This window comes from Corythoichthys intestinalis, chromosome 9 (assembly GCF_030265065.1).
Source record: "Corythoichthys intestinalis isolate RoL2023-P3 chromosome 9, ASM3026506v1, whole genome shotgun sequence".
Classification (NCBI taxonomy): Eukaryota; Metazoa; Chordata; class Actinopteri; order Syngnathiformes; family Syngnathidae; genus Corythoichthys; species Corythoichthys intestinalis.
In genome coordinates, this window is record NC_080403.1 from 39,880,093 (window position 1) to 39,899,054 (window position 18,962).

The 18,962-nt window shown below is 38.7% G+C and overlaps 2 protein-coding genes and 1 non-coding gene across 3 annotated transcripts; all 3 read left to right on the plus strand.

Moving 5' to 3' along the window:
* Positions 1 to 117: 117 nt before the first annotated feature.
* On the plus strand, positions 118 to 6,420 carry rplp0 (ribosomal protein, large, P0). Its single transcript, XM_057847189.1, has 8 exons — positions 118 to 168; positions 4,499 to 4,607; positions 4,698 to 4,873; positions 5,136 to 5,223; positions 5,535 to 5,681; positions 5,753 to 5,938; positions 6,004 to 6,144; positions 6,212 to 6,420. The coding sequence occupies exons 2-8, from the start codon at positions 4,554 to 4,556 to the stop codon at positions 6,365 to 6,367; spliced, it is 948 nt and encodes a 315-aa protein (XP_057703172.1). The 5' UTR covers positions 118 to 168; positions 4,499 to 4,553; the 3' UTR covers positions 6,368 to 6,420.
* LOC130922465 (small nucleolar RNA SNORA63) lies at positions 5,328 to 5,457 on the plus strand. The gene has a single exon (XR_009064512.1). It is a non-coding gene; the product is annotated as a small nucleolar RNA SNORA63 (small nucleolar RNA).
* A 3,290-nt stretch (positions 6,421 to 9,710) lies between the features above and the next one.
* Positions 9,711 to 17,759, plus strand: LOC130921810 (golgin subfamily A member 7-like). The gene is made up of 6 exons (XM_057846105.1): positions 9,711 to 9,863; positions 10,240 to 10,362; positions 10,435 to 10,587; positions 12,990 to 13,091; positions 13,286 to 13,340; positions 16,964 to 17,759. The coding sequence occupies exons 1-5, from the start codon at positions 9,855 to 9,857 to the stop codon at positions 13,331 to 13,333; spliced, it is 435 nt and encodes a 144-aa protein (XP_057702088.1). The 5' UTR covers positions 9,711 to 9,854; the 3' UTR covers positions 13,334 to 13,340; positions 16,964 to 17,759.
* Positions 17,760 to 18,962: the final 1,203 nt, after the last annotated feature.

Consider the following 18,962-nt stretch of genomic DNA (forward strand, 5'->3'; position numbering starts at 1 on the left):
TCGTTGCTCAGTTTTCCCGACTGGCTGCCTAAAAATGATTGACACTTGCAAGGGCCAATAATATTGACGTTACACCCTCAAGTCCAACGTGATTGGTCCCGCTGTTTTCTATAAGATCTGCTTTTTGTTTTTCCGCTTCCTCTTTCTTTCACGCGACCCTCAGAAGCGGTAAGAGTTAGCTTCCTCACTGAAGCGCTTCTCACTGAAGCCCTCTGAAAAGTTAAATAAATATTCTGGCAGTATACAAGCAGGCAGAACTAAGCGCCCATTTTAAAGCAACCTAAACGCCGTTATGTGTTACTCGCACACTACTTGTGTATTTTTACGGCCCTGCGTAGCTTGGCCTACTGCTCTCGTTTTAGCCGCAGTTAGCTAGCGCTAGCAGTTTAGCACGTGTCATGCCGGTTCTATAACATACCAACTCTATGATTGTTACAAGTATTTATTTGTAATGCTCTCGATAGAATCCTGATATGCAAGATTTGACTTCCACCGACGTCCAAATAATTTGAATTGGGTGCCGTTTCAGATGAATTGGACGTATATCTCCGTCAATGGTAGCCAATGACTTGATGCCTTTTAGCCTCGTAAATACAATTGAAATGTTGCAGTTTAATAAAGTATCGTTTGAAAAGAATTTTAAGCATTGCGTTGTTTCAGTTAGCTATACTGTTAAGTTCCAACTTTGTACCAACTTAATAACAGTGGTACTGAAGATCCACTCTACATACAGAATTTTTGATTTCGGACACACTTCAGTTGGAAAGTATTGCCTCTTGTTTAGAAATTTCAGGCTAAGAAAGGCAAAAAATCCAGTATGGCTAGTACTCGCAGGTCCCAGAGTTCACTGAAGGTAACGTATTATAGCTGCTCTATTACCTAGCATTCCTGGCATCCAATTGGGTAAGAGGGACCTCTACTGTATGTATATTTGTGTATCCCTGCGTCCTCTTCATTCACCCCTCATGTTCTGACAGCTTTACATGAGAGTATCGAGTTTGATTATTAGTTGTTTTTTTTTTTTACATTATGCATAACTCAGATTTTGTGTTCATTGTGCAATCTAATTGTAACCAGGGGTGCAACGGTTCAGTTAGCCCACGGTTCGGTTTGAACCTCGGTTTTGGGATCACGGTTCGGTTTGCGTTTTGCTTTTTTTTTTTTTTTTTTTTAAACTGCCTTTGTTTTGCTTTTAAAAAAATGAAATAAACACTTAAAATGTAAACATTTTCGACTGTTAAAATGCCTCTTAGCTCTTTGGCTAGTGTAGTGACTGACTACTGAAATACACACACAAAAAGTTACTAGGCAAAGTAACTGGTGATACCTTTCATGTTTGTTTGTTTTTCATTAAAAAAAAACAAACCCAAAAACATGGTAACCTTTGCTATGTTTGGAGGGCATTTAATGTTGTAAATCAACAGTTAAAGTTGATAAAATTGCTCCCGTTTTTGCATTAATTCCCTTCTGTCTACTTTCGACATGTGAAAATTTTAACTCTTTCATCCTTTAAAGATAGACTCAAGTCAAGATTTTGCCGATTTAGGAGTATTTTAAATAAAAAGTTGCTTAGGTTTGCTCGTAAGGTTTACTACAACAGAGCCTTTCTGAGAGGTTTACTGCTCTAAAATGGCGGCTGTTTACTAACGCTACAGAGTGTCATTTCACATGTAGTTCTATATGCATGAGATATCTAGGCGTAGATTGTATGCTGTCGGCTAAGTCAGGAAATATTGGAGCCACCTAGCCTAGCATGGCGTTTGCTACAGCGTCTCAACAAACACTCTTCCCTCTGCGTGTCTGACTTTTCAACCAACGTATTAACGAACATTGTCTCGTTGCAGAAACGGTGACCAAATCCGAACGATGGGAAGAAAAACGTAATGCACGAAAAACGTGCAGATTTTGAACGTAACTTACGGCGTACACATTTAAAAATGAGTGCTCACTTGTACAAATTACGACCAGACCGTACAACTTAACAGGTATGAAATATAGTGCACCGTCACAGTTAGGTAGTAGCACTCTGTAGCACGGGACGTCCAACTTCCAACTATCAGTGGTCAGGGCGAAACTATGTGCTTTAGCGAAATCATCTTCGATGGCTTTGCGTGCCATTTCATAAATGTCGGGGATTACGTTGTTGGAGGAATATGTTCGCGAGGGAACAATGTAACGCGGGTCAAGCGTTGCAAATAAATTAACGAAGCCCGCCGTGTGTTTTCACTGGTGTCATCTTCGGGGTTGTCCTACCCTGAGAAAGTGATATCTGTGGGTGATGCTGAGGTGCCGGAGTCATGTTATAAAAGTGTTGCCATTAGTATGGGGAACAAGAGCGTTGAGCAATGCTTGCAATTTTTTTTTTTCTCAATATTTTCTCTCCATCCGCATTGTATTCCACAGGGAAACCAAAATGTTGCCACACCACAGATTTGAAAGAAGCCGGTGCTTCCTCAAAATTCAGTCTCTCCGCTCGCCATAGCTATTTTTCTTTCTCGTTTCACTTTCACTTCGCTCGTAAGTAGGCCTGTCGCGATAACAAATTTTAGTGTGCGATAATTATTCTCATAAATTATTGCGATATGCGATATTATTGCGCCCCCTCCAATTTTTTTTAACCAATTTACAATAACAAAGTGCGAATACAGTATAAATAGATCAAGTACACCCATTTAAACGCGATAAATATTAACACTTAATTCAAAAATACTTAAGAAATCACGAATAAAAACAATAGACCATGCCTCTTAAGTAAAAAACAACAATATTGATACTGCACAGAAACACAGAATAAATAAAATGTGTTTTTAAAAAAAAACTTAAGCATTTAGGCAAATGAAAACTTTTCCCGTCATAGCTTCTGCAATCGTGTTCCATAGGGATGCAACAATACAGTTAAGTCATGGTTCGATACGATTTTTGATACGGGGGACACGATTTTCGATCCGATTCAATACTTTTAATGCTCTGTAAAAAATAACAGTTGTATTTTTTGTTTATTTTTTTTTTATTTTTTATGCTAACGAGCAAAAATTAAATTGCCATCATATAAACATGCATTTTAGTGCATAATATTTATGTGCTTACTTCTTACTGATCTGAAAAAATGTATAAAAGTGCTGAGAACAATATTTACTGTTAGTAAAGTGAGGCACTGTTGATTGCTACAGCTCTCTTAGCAGCTAGGTTTGCTACATGAGCAAGACATCCTATTTATGGTCCGAATCCATCTGGGTCACGTACTGAATTAACAATATTTGCAACATTATCTATAGTCACTGGTATGGCTTGATTTGGCCTTTTTAACTTATTCAGTCATGACAGTCAAGCATGGGACGTAGCACATCTAGTTTGCCATTTCATGATATCTAGTGTGCGTGCGCATTAAAAAAGTTAGCAAGCGCCGCTGAAGTCACGTCTGCTCATTACTAAACAACACCAGTGTATGACAATCGACTTTCATAAACAGGACGAATTTGAAGCACAGCGCTCTTAATTTCATTCAGCTGTTCGTTGTCAAAGCGAGGTTGTTCGTACAAGCCAAGTTGGTAACAATGTTTTGGCGGACTTCGTTGTAGATATCCGGCGTTGTGCCAAAACATAGCCGCCCCGCATGAAATGTCACACCTGACGGGAGCGCCCACACGTCAACAACACCGGCGCGCCATAGATGGTTCACAGTCACTCAGGAGCACTGACGCGGCCGGTATACGTTGAACAATCGGACATAATGGGAACGATTGGCTCCGGCGCTAGTTTTTGCCGGACCTGGAACAAAGATGCATTTTGCGCAGTTGGTAACGAGGAATCTGAACTTTTAATAGCACGTATGCCGAACGCGCGTGTGCACGCGAGGCGATAAATCGCAGCAGAAAAATTACCGCCCTCATTTTTATTTATCGCCCGATAAATGGAATTATTGCATAGTGCGATACTTACAGCGTTACTTGGCTTCTATTACACAGGTGCTTGACAGCGATCCGACATGTACTTGCGGGGCGGGAATTTCTCCAGCGGTGCTTCACGTCACACACAGGCACACAGAGCTCGATCAATTTATTCCACAAGCGTTCAGAATACATTAATTGCAAAACCGAAAAGGCGCGGTTCATAAAGGCGTATTGAACCGTACAGGGCGAACCGTACGGTTCGGCTTTGAACCGCAAACCGTTGCACCGCTAATTGTAACATGCATTTGTTACATGTTTTGATGCATTTTAAAATATTTATGGAACAGATTAGGGCATTTACATGCAAAACACTGTTCTACTTACAGAATTTTCAAGTTAAGCTACTTTCCGAACCAATTTAAGTAGAGGTACCACTGTACAACTTTGTATAAGACTCTTGAATCATGCAATGTCCGAATGTTCAGGAGCATTTATACTTTGTATGTACAAGTTAATAAGCAAGAATATGACAAATGTAGAGTGCTTTAATTGCCCCAAAAATTTAGTGAAATTAATTTTAATCACTTGTCTGATTTCTTTGGTTGCAGGTACTACCTTGTCTTTAAAACAGCTCTTAAGCGAATCCTTGGAAGCACTGCAAAGATGCCCAGGGAAGACAGGGCCACGTGGAAGTCCAACTATTTTCTGAAAATCATCGTAGGTATCTACAAATAGGCATTCCTATTTTTAATTTGGGGGGAAAAAAAAGAAAAAAAAACCTTTATTAAATGCTTTTGTTTTTTCCAGCAACTCCTGGATGACTATCCAAAATGCTTCATTGTCGGAGCTGACAATGTGGGCTCCAAGCAGATGCAGACCATCCGTTGTTCTCTGCGTGGCAAAGCTGTGGTGCTGATGGGCAAAAACACCATGATGCGCAAAGCTATTCGTGGCCACCTTGAGAACAACCCTGCTTTGGAGAAGTGAGTTAACCACTGTGACATATTTGAAGGAACAGTTGCAGGATAGTTACAGTACAGCTTGTGTGGTGCTGTCTTGTCGTTCCCCCTGCAAAAAATAACTTGCTTCCAGCTATCCCTGTTTGTCCATAACAACGGGCAACCAGGTACGCAAGGTTCCAGACAGCTTTTGTTTTTTTGCTTCCTCAATGTATAAATACCGACCGTATTGCAATGTACAAAAATACAATTATGACCAGTGACTGCAAAGTCTTCTTTTTAACAGGCTCCTGCCCCACATTAAAGGAAATGTGGGTTTTGTCTTCACCAAGGAAGATCTGGCTGAAGTCAGGGACTTGCTGGTGGACAACAAGGTAATGCACTTAGCTGCATTCACTTCCTGCTTAATTCCACTACTCAAAATTGATGCGGTGTTTCTGAAGAGGTAAAAAATCGCCAAAAGACTTCCGGGTTCAGTATGCAGGATAAGTTACAGTGCAGCTTGTTTCGTGCTGTGTTGTCGTTCCCCCTGCAAACAATAACTTGTTTCCAGCTATCCCTGTCTGCCTAAAACTACTAGCAGCCAAGGGACGCAAGGTTTCAGACATTATGAAATGGTGTTGATTTTGGATTAAATTCTTATTTGGGCGAAATGAATTTATGCAACTTTTCTGGAATGTATTAGGTGCCAGCTGCTGCCCGTGCTGGAGCAATTGCCCCATGTGACGTGACTGTGCCTGCACAGAATACTGGCCTGGGTCCCGAGAAGACTTCTTTCTTTCAGGCTCTGGGTATTACCACAAAGATTTCCAGGGGAACCATTGAAATCTTGGTAAGATTACAAGTAAATTGACTGAGCAAAGTGTTGGTACATGGTTGTCCTCACTGTTTTATTTTCCTCAGAGTGATGTCGGTCTGATTAAGACTGGAGACAAGGTTGGTGCCAGTGAGGCCACACTGCTCAACATGCTGAACATCTCTCCCTTCTCCTTCGGACTCATCATCCAACAAGTGTATGACAACGGCAGTGTCTACAGCCCTGATGTGCTTGACATCACTGAGGCTTCCCTGCATGCCAGATTCCTGGAGGTAAAGATGAATGGTTAAAGTATTGGATGGATTGTATAGTGTGGAATATCTCCTATGTGCTGTAGGGTGTGAGGAACATTGCCAGCGTTTCTCTTGAGATTGGTTATCCCACTCTTGCCTCTGTGCCCCACACTGTCATCAATGGCTACAAGAGACTCCTTGCCATTGCTGTGGAGACTGACTACTCCTTCCCCCTGGCAGACAAGGTTTGTATTGAAAAGCATTGAATGTTTTAAGGTGGAAATTCTCATGGTGTCCTTTTTCCTCGCACAGGTTAAAGCCTTCCTTGCCGACCCATCTGCCTTTGCTGCAGTGGCATCCCCTGTTGCAGCTGAAACTGCTGCAGCTCCAGCCCCTGCGAAGGAGGAGGCTGCCAAGGAGGAGTCTGAGGAATCTGATGACGATATGGGCTTCGGGCTTTTTGACTAAGACCAAACCATGATAAATCGGCACCATCTTTCAATAAAATGTCAAACAGAGGATTTTAATTGTTGTCATTCGTGGCTGCCCAAAGGTTCACTTAAAGGATATGTAACGGCAAAGGGGGTGTGAGACATCAATAGAACCATTATGTGCCAAGATAACAAATATAAAGTTAACAAAAAAAAAATCACATTAATGAGCAATTATCGAAAATAGATCGAAAATGACGAACATTTCCGAAAGTGTTCCGGGAACAGCCGAATGGGGCAGGGACGTCACAAGTGAAAAGTCGAAGCGAAGCCAGGTGCCATTGTTTTTTTTTTTTTTTTTTTTTTTAATCGACGAGAGAGTAGCGTTCGGGTTTGTTTGACCAAAACATCACTAGAGTGGTTCAAAACTGCTGTGCTATGTGGTGTACAAATAGCTATTTATCGGAATGTAGTATCCATGAGTTCCTGAACGCGAAAAAAAAAGCTGGACTACGCAGACAATGGGTAAAGTTCGTCCGTGCAAAGAGGGCTAATTTTCTAGACTCAGCCTCCGGCACTGTTTTCTATGGTACGCATTTTCCACCTGAAAGCTTCTCGAACTATGGACAAGTGAAATCGGGTTTTGCTAAAAGATTGCTGCTCAAAGGAGATGCGGTGCCGACCATACACGCGCAGCCACCTAAATTTCCCGAGATATCAAGAAAGAGGACGATGACTGGCAAAGGAGGCTAAGGCTGAGCAAAGGAGGGGAGCAGCCAAGCTCGAAATGGCCAGAGTGAGTACTCTTTATAATAAAATATCACGCATTGGATACAGGACTGGACACGTAAAAATTATCGCTCGTAAAATATATAGAACAAATCCTCTGATCCCATTCATATTTGTGTCTGTTGGCAGAGCGAAAAGCTATGATAGCGCAATAAATGAGAATTATTCTATGCATTCCTTTATTTTGCAGTCACGGTGTATCAGCTTCACAAAAAGAAATGCAAAACAAATCATTGGTGTTTCCCACACGATCTGCTGCCGATGTTTCATCAGTGTCATTGCTCCCCTCGACAGTTTCATTACGCTGCATTGGCGTTCATTTGGGCTCAAATTGGTAACCTAAAACACCGATTAAAGCTTCGTAACTCTCCTCGTCACCATTAGATGAACATTCGTTACGTCCTTCTACGTCTGATTCGTCGCTGAAACTAGAAACGAAATTGTCTGCCATCATCGCTGCCATTCAGTATTAAAGCACTGAGCCTGTTTCTTGTTGAAGAAACACCCCTCACTGTCAATTCTGAATTCTCTTTTATTGACAACGAAGGGTGTTTCTTCATGAGGGAACCTGGAATATGTGCAGGACGAACACAATGCATCAGCATAAACAGCTCAAAACACCCCTAATTCTAACCTCACTAGAAGGAATTATATTGATGCAGACAGGCGCTGCCCTCCTAGTGGCCGGTGGCACTCGCTTCACTTGTAGTGACGTCACGCACACAATCTGCCAGATCTCGGGCGCCGGTCGTTTTAGCTTGACAATCGAGCCAAATTTCTCTCATTTTCTTCTGTGTAATTACACGAAGTGGCATGATATGAATACAAAAGGCATACGTTTATGGATAAATGATGGAATATTAATATTTTCCCAGGGCATGACATACTCTTTAAGAATTCATTGTTTGTAAAGAACATTTTTTTATTTCCATGGGAAATTGAACAGACCATATTTGCACACAACGCAATCACATCACATGTATTTGGTAATGTGGGAGTGAAACATCTGCATATTATCTGGGGTCTGTGATTGGCATTGAAGGTAGTTGACGTGTGCAAGTTGAATCATGGGCTAATGTACTTGCTGCCTATTTTCTCAAACTTGAACAGGCCCTTCGGTCTCGTTTTAAGCCTTGCACATCAGTTTTGTTTGTGTGAAATGGCCCAGGGGCCACTTGTAGCCTCACTGGAAGAAATATCCTGTGGGGCTCCATTTGACATCCAAATGTAAATGTTGCCTGCGCTCACTGTGTGATGGGATTTTTTTTTAAACTGGATTGATTACTAGACTACTATATTACTCAAATGACTTGGATGTCTATTACCGTCAATTACAGTTAAACATGATCACTCAATGCCAGCCTTCCTAGTTGAAGAGGCAGTGAATGAATTAAAGGTGGTTTAGAAAGGTTTTAATGATATACCATCCTTTTAATATACTTGCCGAAAATTTGCAGAACAGGGTTAGGGAAAAGAGAGAGAAAAGGTCCAGCGACACCAAAAAGTCGCAACCAATAACTCAAATTACATTGGATCATGTTTAGATGTTGATTAATGTAAACCCAAATACTGACATTCTAGTTTCTACATTGATTTCGACATATAAGGTTTTGACCCTTGAGCACGGGTGGGTAGAGTAGCCAAAATTTTAAGTATCTTACTTCAAAATATTACTCAAGTAAAAGTCATCCAAAAAAAGTAATGAGTTACATTGTACCTGCTAATGATGTTTGACTTTTTAACTGGTATTTTTCTCAGCATAAATGTATATTAACTGTTATTGTACTATACTATAACTTATTACATTACCAAAGGGAAAAAAATGAATTTACGCGAGAGAAAAAAATACAGAAATGAAGGATCACTTGTCCAGAGCGCACGAGTGCCCTCTAGTGGAGAAATAGTTCTTGTTATGAAATTAAAAGGATCATATCCCTGGTTTTCCCTGGTCAATCGGTTCCAAATAAAAACTGAAAGAGGTTAAAATCTGCGCTTTTAAGTTATGTTGACAGCAGCACTCAAGAACGGCAAGTTTGAGTCTGATTGGTATAATGGAGTCATGGGATTATTGTTGCGACCTTTCATTGGTGAAACTGGTAAAACTACGGTTGGCATCGCTGGCAAAAGTAAAATCTAATACATACAATAAAGAGGAAAAATGTAACGATTAATGTAGCCGAAAGTAGCAGAGTTTATTCTTCACAAATCTACTCAAGTAAAAGTATACCTTAGTAAAACTACTCTTAAAGTACATTTTTCTCAAAGTTAATCAAGTAAATGTAACAGAGTAAATACGTTATTACCACCTGTGGTTAAAGTTAATTACAAACCGGATTCCGAAAATTTAGGATGCTATATAAATTGTGTTCTAGTGTTAAAGATTAGAAGTGCATCAGAATGAAGGCTGAAACCAAGAGTCTTTTACGGGCCATATTCAATGATATTTTCATAATTTGCTGCGGGCCGCAGTTTAGACCATTGTTTTCATCCACTGTGCCCGCGCGAGTATAAATTCATTTAAAATCTGCAAGAGGTGTTGCAAGGACTATAACATGTTTTGTTTCGACGTAACTATGAAATGCCCAATGACGGAAAAGACTTCAATATTATTTTATTCAATTATAAATGAAACTAGTCTTTTATTGTGAAAAACACAATCCGGAGTTGACGTATTTGCTTACAGGGCTGTGATTGCGCAGTACAAATGCGCAGCAACAAAGGTGGAAACGTCTACTATGGCTGAGGTACGACGTTTTGGTATTTTTTTCCTGTTTAGCAATACCTGAGTGGTCTTGTGTTATTTACAAATGAGTATCGTAATACAGTAGCCTTTTATATGTGATGGAAACAGCAACATCGGACAATAACTGTCGTGTATTGCTCAGCGATGAAGTTAATACAGTAAATGTATGCTAAGTGTTAGTAGCAATTGTGAGGTGTCATTTTTCATTAATTGAACCTACGATTGGCATTAAGTACAAATTACGATCATTGTAAACGAAGTGAACAAGTTACTCACATATGAAACTATTAATAAAAACTGACGATGTTTATGAGAAAGCTAATGTTGGTTTTCCTGCTTATATGGGGTGGTAATGTAATTGTTATTTGTATGTGTAGACTCACAGTTTACAGGAACTCCAGCAGCCTGCTGTCAGCGCCAAGGTGTTTGTCCATAGAGACTATAGTTCAGGAACTCTCTGCAAGTTCCAGAACAAGTTCCCTGCTGAACTCGAATCCAGGGTACAGAAAGGACTTTTGATTAGGGTTGAATCCTGATCAATTGAGTGCTAACTTGTTATGGTTCCTTTTTAGATGGAAAGGCAACATTTTGAGGAGACCATTCAGACTTTAAACAACTTGTATGCTGAGGCAGAGAAGCTTGGGGGGAAATCCTACTTAGAGGGCTGCCTGGCCTGCCTCACTGCCTACACCATATTCCTTTGCATGGAGACTCAGTATGAAAAGGTGAGGTTGGTTCCACATACTGCAGGTGGGATACTTGGATATGCTGTTTTATAAATATCCAGAGGTGGGTAGAGTAGCCAAAATTTTTACTCGAGTTAAAAAAAAAAAAAAAAAATTGTGTTACTTTAAAATACCGTATTGGCCCGAATATAAGACGGCCCTGATTATAAGACGACCCCCTCTTTTTCAAGACTCAAGTTTGAAAAACACTTTTTGAACACCACATTAATTTTTATACAGAAAATAATTATAGTACATCCGAAACAAATGATTATAACAATATATTTGAGAGAAAAAGCATGTTAGTTTGCCTCATTCAAATCTTAACATCTGAACATTTAAATATGTAAACTAAAGTGCAATCACATTCGTAACTGAATGGCTTCTGGTTTTTGAAATGTAAATAAACCAATCCATTGTGATAAAACAACAAAACTGCAATAACTGCGTTAACCATCAAAGTGAAGTCTAACTGTAACTGTAGTCTTGAAACAAATCTGAATAAGAAAAAAAAATGTAATAAAATAATGCAAACTGGTTAAAGTTGAGAGTAGCTGAGATCTGTCATGACAGAACATCGCTTCAATGATATCTGGTGCCATTTAGCGTCGTGAATGGGTATAATGTCTAGACCGCGAATATAAGACGACCCCCTCTTTTTCAGTCTTATTTCAATGCAAAAAACACAGTCTTATATCCGGGCCAATACGGTAATATTACTCAAGTAAAAGTCATCCAAAAAATGTACTCAAGTACAAGTAATAAAGTATCCAGTGAAAAAAAATACTCAAGTATTGAGTAACTTTGTGAGTAACTGCTTATTTTATTTTATTTTAAACTATGGTATTTTAATTTCTCAGCACAAACATATTTATATGAACTGTTGTTATAATGATACCATACAATAACCCAATACATAACCGAAAGTCGAAACTTGCTCGCCACCTGGGGCTGGCTGATCGATGAAGACAGTCACCCCCGCCGCCATGTGTGACATGTGTCGGGGTAGTTCAGTGTGATTTTTCATTTTCGAATGGCGAGGAAAACACTTGGAAAAGCCACGTTTGGGTTAGCATGTCGCCTCGGTCTCACGCCTCCTGTTTTGTCTACGCTCTTTCCTCCGTCTCTGAAGCTGGGGCAGGGAAATGACAAAAGCCGGATTTACGCCGGTGGCATAAAATACCGTTTGGGAGGTTTAAGAAATCTGCAAGTTTTGACCATTATGCAGTAATTTTGCCCTGTCTTACTGAATAAATGCATTTTTAATGTTTCATATTCCATTTGGCACAAGACTGTTATTTGTCATGACTATACAATTTATTAAGCAATTGGGGAAAATGCTTAGATGAAAAGAATGTCCTGTAAAAATATTGGAGAAGAGAGATAAAACCAATGATGTCATTTTTGTCGCTCGCTGTCGCATTTTCCTCGTTCTGAATCTTCCTCCTCCGTTGGGCTGGATTCTAAATCAGCTGAAATCGTTACTCTACCGACGTCATCACCCAAATGGCAGCGCCAGAGCACGATAATGACAGGAGTAGCTAAATGGCAGATTGAAAGACTTAATTTCTTGTCATCTGTGCTTTGCCAAATTGTTGTATATAGTCATGTCATATCATCTCAAAATATGATTTTAATTCACATAATAATGCTATTTATTTTTTTATGGTGTCACAGACACTTTAAGCCAAAGGGGGGAAAAAACATTGAATTCTGGCAACAAAGAAAAAAAAAAAGACAGAAATTGAGCATTATTCGTCCAAATAGCATGAGTGCCCTCTAGTCAAGCAAATAGTAGTTTGAATAGTGAATAGTGCCTTCATAGTTACTATTATAAAATTAAAAGGATCATACCTCCAGTTTTCCGTGGTCAGTCGGTGACAAATAAAAACTGGGATAGAGGTTTAAATCTGCGCTTTCGAGTCATATTGAGGGCAGTTAACTATGTCAAATGCTTCATTCGTTACGGTGCTTTAACGACGCCTCGTGATTGAACAGGCTGGCGTGATCATACAACGGCAAGCTTGCGTCAAATTAGTGTAATGGAGTCGTGATTATTGTTGCAATGTCTTATTGGTGAAATTGGTACAACTACTCTTGGTATTGCTAGCAAAAAAATAATCAAATATGTAGAATAATGTGGAAAAATGTAACAAGTCTTGTGCAGCCCAAAGTCGCGGAATAAGAGAAGCGTTTTTCCTTCACAAATCTACTCAAGTACAAGTAAAAAAAATATGGCTTAGTAAAACTACGATGTACATTTTTCTCAAAAAGTTACTCAAGTTAATGTAACAGAGTACATCTAATTTGTTACTACCCCCCTCTGTAAATAAAACAAAGTACTTTAATTTGCTAGGTGCTAAGCAATGTTTGATATAAATGACTATGTTGTGTGTGTGCAGGTGTTAAGGAAGGTCGCCAGATACATTAAAGACCAGAATGAGAAGGTCTACAATCCCAGGGGGCTACTGCTGACTGACCCTATTGAGAGAGGCCTCAGAGTCGTATCCTTTACCAAATGGTCTTATTATTCATGTCAAATCAGCCCGACTTTTTGCATTATGCGGCAAAGCCTGTTCTTTGTGGTTAGGACCAGATAGAGGTGGTTTGAAATGATTATGCTGGTAAATTTTGGTTTCACCAACAAGCATAAGTAACGTTTAGCTTCAAAATGTTGACCTTAACTGAGATTTTTCAGGTTGAAATTACGATCTTTGAAGACAGAAGTTTTGTCCCTACAAGATAAGACCAGGGTATGCTTTATTTTATATACTGCAGTGTATTTTATGTGTAAATACAATGGAACCTCTAACCGAACAGATTTTCAAATTAATTTAACCTGTTCAGGTGTCATAAGAGTCAAGAGGGTTCTAATCATTGTTGATCGTTGGGTTTGAACAGAAAACTGTTGACAAAATGTAGTGTACGCCAAATGTGGTTAGTCCACAATTATATCTGTCAATGAACAAGTACAGTGGCACCTCCTCATACAATTGCTTCGACACAGCATCTTTTTGACATCCGACGTGAAATTTGACTCGTCATTTGTTTGTACATCCGACGACATGCTCAAAATAGGATGATTTATGACATCACCGCAGTTTCTTTGCTTTCCCACAAGACACGGACGCATGGCGGATTTTCTTGTGAGAGAAATCAACACGGGTTCAAAGAATGTTAGTGCAGGTGGTAAAAAAAGGAATAGGTGACACTTACCATTGAAATGACGATGGAAATGATAGAAAAACATGAGCTTGGTGTGCGTGTCCTTCAACTGGCTCGAGAATACGGCTGTAGAATATCTACGATCTTGACGGTCCTCCCACCTCCGTTCGCCAGTCTTATATAAGTTAAGGTGACAATTAGTTAGTATTGTAACATCGCCAAAGAAATCGCCAGCTTCGTCAGGTTTTTAATCATTTATTTCAGAAATTGTGCAAAACAACACGCTTACTGTCCGCTGCAGCTGACGCCAACAACAGAACATAAAAAGTGAAAGTAAAAACTAATGCACCTCTTTTACTCAGTCACGTCAGCCATAATTATTATTAAATTATTACAGGTATTATTATTACTACTAATATTATTCTTCCTATTTTTATTTACAATGCACAGTGGTACCTTGACATACGATCGCTTCGACACGATCTTTTCGACATCCGAAGTGAAAGTTGACTCGCCATTTGTTTCTACATCCGACGACATGCTCGATATACGACGATTTTTGACAGCGCCGCAGTTTCTTTGTTTTGCCGGAAGATGGACGCACGACTGATATTCTTGTGAGAGAAATCAACACTGAATCAAAAAGGTTAGTGCAGGTGGAGAAAAAAAAAGAAAAGGTGACGCATACCATTGAAATGAAGATGTGAATGATAGCAAAATATAAGCATGGTGTGTGCATCCATGAACTTTGTCGACAATAGGGCCGTAGATTTCGGTCGGCGGGCGTCCTCCGTTTGCCAGTCTTTGTAAGTTAAGGTGACAATTCTTATTGTGGTAACATCGCCAAAGAAATCGCCACCTTCATTAGGTTTCTAATCATTTATTCCATCAACTCACCTAGTGTCCGCTTGACGCCAGGATCAAAACAAAGTAAAATAGAACATCGCCCACCGTCACGTCAGCCCTGCAGTGCGTTCAAGGTACAGCAAAACAAGTCCGCCAAATAAGAACCCGGTTCATTACATTATTACAGGTATTATTATTTGTATTAGTATTATTATAATATTTTTATTCTGATTTATATTCATAATTAATTTGTTTTGCTCTTTGTAATCGCTATTTGCAATCGTAACAGCAGTATTTATTAAGGATTTAGTGTAGGTTTTTGGGCTGTGGAACGAATTAATGGAATTATAATGTATTCTTATGGGACATTCTTGCCGACATATGACCATTTCGACTTACAAACAAGGTCCTGGAACTAATTAACTTCATATGTAGAGGTACCACTGTATTAGTTTTGCTCTGTGTAATTGCTATTTGCAATAGTACCAGCAGTATTTATTTAGGATTTAGCGTAGGGTTCCGGGCGGTGGAACGAATTAATGGCATTATAATGTATTCTTATGGGAAAATCTTGCTCGACATATGACTATTTCGACTTACAAACAAGGTCCTGGAACGAATTAACTTTGTATGTAGAGGTACCAATGTATTATAAAGCGCTTTGAGCAACATGCAATGCATGGAAAAGCCAAATATAATCATTATAAAGTAGTGTTGCACCGATACCATTTTTTGGCCCCGATACCGATACCACCCCGTTATATATATATATATACCTATATAATTTTGTTATTTCTACTATCCCGCGATTGCATGTTATTTTTTGTCTGCAATCATTAAACCCTTGTACGTATCCCCTGCTTGTTGTCCGCTTCAAGGTCCAACCTTGTTTCCGCATTTGCGAACGCTAACAATTATAAGTAATAATAATTGCCCACAGCATCCCGTCTCTCTATTAGCCTCCTTTTTTCGGGAGGGAGGGTGGGAGGGAGGGAGTCCCTTATTTCTATTTCTGAAAGGTGGCAACCCTAATTTGGAAACAGTTCCCAAATTACTGCAGCATTTCTTTAAGTGAAAGACAAAGTAAAGTTGACGTAGTGAACTGACCAGAGATTGTTGCACCGGTCCAGCACCCTTCCTCTGGATAGCAGTCCTGCTCTTGCAGGCCCAAACTCGTTGTGTTCTTTCACGTTTCGTCTTCAAATGTTTTATCAGGTTCAAGGTATTGAAACTGGCCGATTTAACTCCACATCTCGAAACTTTAAGGCCGCAAATCTTGCATGCAGCCATTGATTTTAATCGACGGGATTTCTATTTTGAAATATTTCCCGACCGCTGGTTTATTTTTCCTTCATATGAAAAAGCGGCCTTGTCATTGGTCAGGAGTGGCTATTGGCCCGTTCTCATTGGTGTGGAGCAGGCCAATAGTGATAGCTGCTTGGTGTTCACGTGTCATCACACAACACAGAGACAGAGTGTAGTGAGCACCAGGAGAAAAAAAAAAGGCTGCGGTCAAATGTTATAATAATGGACCGGTAAATGGTATCGGCGACGTCTTTGTTGGTACTCACCGATACCACCATTTCGGGCCGGATCGGCGCCCCCTGCCGATACTAGTATCGGTATCTGTACATATTTATTATAAAGCTCTTTGAGCAACATGCAATGCATGGAAAAGCCAAATATAATCATACAAGTATGCTAGTCTGACAGAACACTACATTTAATCTCTTGATTAGCCAAGCTATTTATTTCTGTTTATGGCCTTGAGTCCAAACTAGATGAAAATTTGCCACTAAAAGGTAAAAGTTTGATTTAGCTAAAATTAGAGGCTATATTCAAATTTCCCATTTGACGTCCTAGTTATGTAGAAAATATTTGATAAATTTCATTTCTCTGTGTTTCAGGTCACACTCGGTCTATAAAATAAGGAGGAAAATGTACAGTACATGTATATAAAAGCATTAGAAAGTACAACAGTAAAGAAAAATGGAAAATACAATATCAAATTCGTGACCACAAACCCAAACTTTTTGGGAAACAAAAGTGTCTTTATATGTCAATGTGACAAAACAAACTAGGAAATACCACTTGGAACCTGGGAACAAAATGTGTTACATGGTGTAATTGGTTTATAAAACAGTTACCTCAGTGAGTGTAATCGTTAAATTGGAATACGATCATGTTCAGGTTTTTGAACCTTTTAAAGGGCCATGCACAACTGGTTGACTGCAAAAAAACTGAATATGAAAGGGTTATTAAGTGCATGTAAAGTTGTCCAAAGTGATTAAATAAGTGCTGCAAATTAAACAATTAACATTGCTTATTCGTTGTGCTCACAGAATCACTTACTTTTTGTGTGCAGACTGGTGACCGACTGATCAAATGTCCAAACAGGCGGACAGATGTCTGCTTCTTCTAAATCAGTGTATATAATAATTTCCTGCTTTGTTTTTATTTATATACTGTATAGTCCACTGACTGCCTCTCTTTCTATGTATAGTGATTGTCTTGGTATACGTAATGAAATGTGTAAATGGGCCTTTAAAATACTGCCATTGTTTAAAATAACTGTGCAATTCCTCAAGTAGGTTAGGCCATGTTTGGTGTCTAATCAAGTTGGTTATTGTTACCTTAAAATTATATGTGTGAATCACTAGTTTTACGGTTTTAAACTGGAGTTTTAATTGTGAATCCTTAATTGGTATTTTTTTACAGTTTTATAGAAAGACCATCATGGAAGTGTGACTCTTAAATTGTGTGTGGCCAATTTATGCCTTTATTGTGAATGTTTGTTTTGTATGATCACCACAGAACCACTTCACATTCCACACGTGCTTGCTATCGTGAGGGAGCACTTTTCTTGTGAACCTCATTTATTTAACTCTGGTTTTACCTAAAATATGAATCAAAGCTCTTACACAGACTGTCATAAAATTCAGCATACTGTATATGTAAACTAATAAAACTGCAAACTACACAAATAGTAGATAATCACTTGTAGTACTCAATAAACATGGAGGATCAACAGTAGTTTAGTTTGGGAATGATTTATCTTAGTAAATAGCCTCTCCTGTTAACTCTTGTGTCTCACTTTAATGGTCAAGTAACCATTTATTGAATATTCATTGAATAAATAATATAAATTGAACACATTGAAATTTGACTTGTGGATTCCATGTGTATTTCTTTTGTTGCTGCAATCCATCATTAACAAATATTCAAATTACAGTATTTTCAATGGCACAAGGAAGCTAAAGTAGGTATGGAAACTTGGAAAGTATTCAGACCCTTTAAGTTTTCCTCTGTTTTATTGCAGCAATTTCCTAAAATACTTTTTTCCCCTCATTAATGTACACATAACTCATGTTGATTGAAAAACCGAATTGTTGACATTTTTTCATATTTGTTTTAAAAAAGGAAGAAATGCTAGATGGTCATTAGTAGTGATGCAACGATTAATCGATTCACTTGATTAGGAAATAGCTTTGAATGAAATTTTGCTGCTTCAAGGATTCATTTAATTAGAGTTGCATTGTCATGGTTTGTTTTTAAAGTGTTTGCATTTAGTTTTATTTGTGTGGATACACTGCCCTCTCGTAGCAACAGTGAATATGGCATAACTGACTTAACATGTTTTAACTGCTCCCTGTTAAGACCAACATAAGGTAAGTTTTTGTTTGGGCAAACATTTTTTAAATGCATTCGTAATATAGTTTATAGGTATGTTTAGCAGTTTTTTTGTGGGAATATGTGAACGATTTGTTTAGAGCATTGTAAAAAGTTTTATAGCATTTAAGCTAGCAGACTTTTGTAAAGCAAGTTTGCCAACTGTTCTTTTGTTGTACTTAGATCCTCATTTATTTTTATACTGTTTGAGGCTAAACTCAGGTATTTTAATTTAGTTTTAAATGAAAGTGCAATTCTGCATCGTTTGAAGAAACACTAGGGAAATTTATTTTGTATTCGCATTTAATGCTCTTTTGAAAGTGCAATCTTAGCAAGCTTTTGTTTTACATCTCCTAAAATTTGTTCTGCAACGCAATAAATGTTCCTAATCGGATGACTTGATTATTCAAACTGACTTGGTGATAGATGAACCTATTACTAAAATAATCGATAGCTCCAGACCTAGTCATAAACATTTAGACCAGTTCTTAACCATACCAAACCCCCCGGTTTTCACAGGCGCATTCACCAAACCCTTCGGAATTTCACAATAAAGCATTTTTATTTATTTATTTTATTTTATTTTTTTACGAATTCAAAACTTATCAAGCGAACATCTAAGTGAATTCCTGTTCATTTGTCTTCCAGATTCCAAATTTACTACAAATTATTTTGCCTTTTGCTGTTGTTTTTTA

Coding starts and splice junctions, on each gene's coding strand:
- LOC130921810 (XM_057846105.1), top strand. Junction 10,588..12,989: donor TGGAGACTCAGTATGAAAAG/GTGAGGTTGGTT, acceptor GTGTGTGTGCAG/GTGTTAAGGAAGGTCGCCAG. Junction 13,092..13,285: donor TTGAGAGAGGCCTCAGAGTC/GTATCCTTTACC, acceptor GAGATTTTTCAG/GTTGAAATTACGATCTTTGA.
- rplp0 (XM_057847189.1), top strand. CDS start 4,554: ATGCCCAGGGAAGACAGGGCCACGTGGAAGTCCAACTATTTTCTGAAA. Junction 4,874..5,135: donor AACAACCCTGCTTTGGAGAA/GTGAGTTAACCA, acceptor TCTTTTTAACAG/GCTCCTGCCCCACATTAAAG. Junction 5,682..5,752: donor GGGGAACCATTGAAATCTTG/GTAAGATTACAA, acceptor TATTTTCCTCAG/AGTGATGTCGGTCTGATTAA.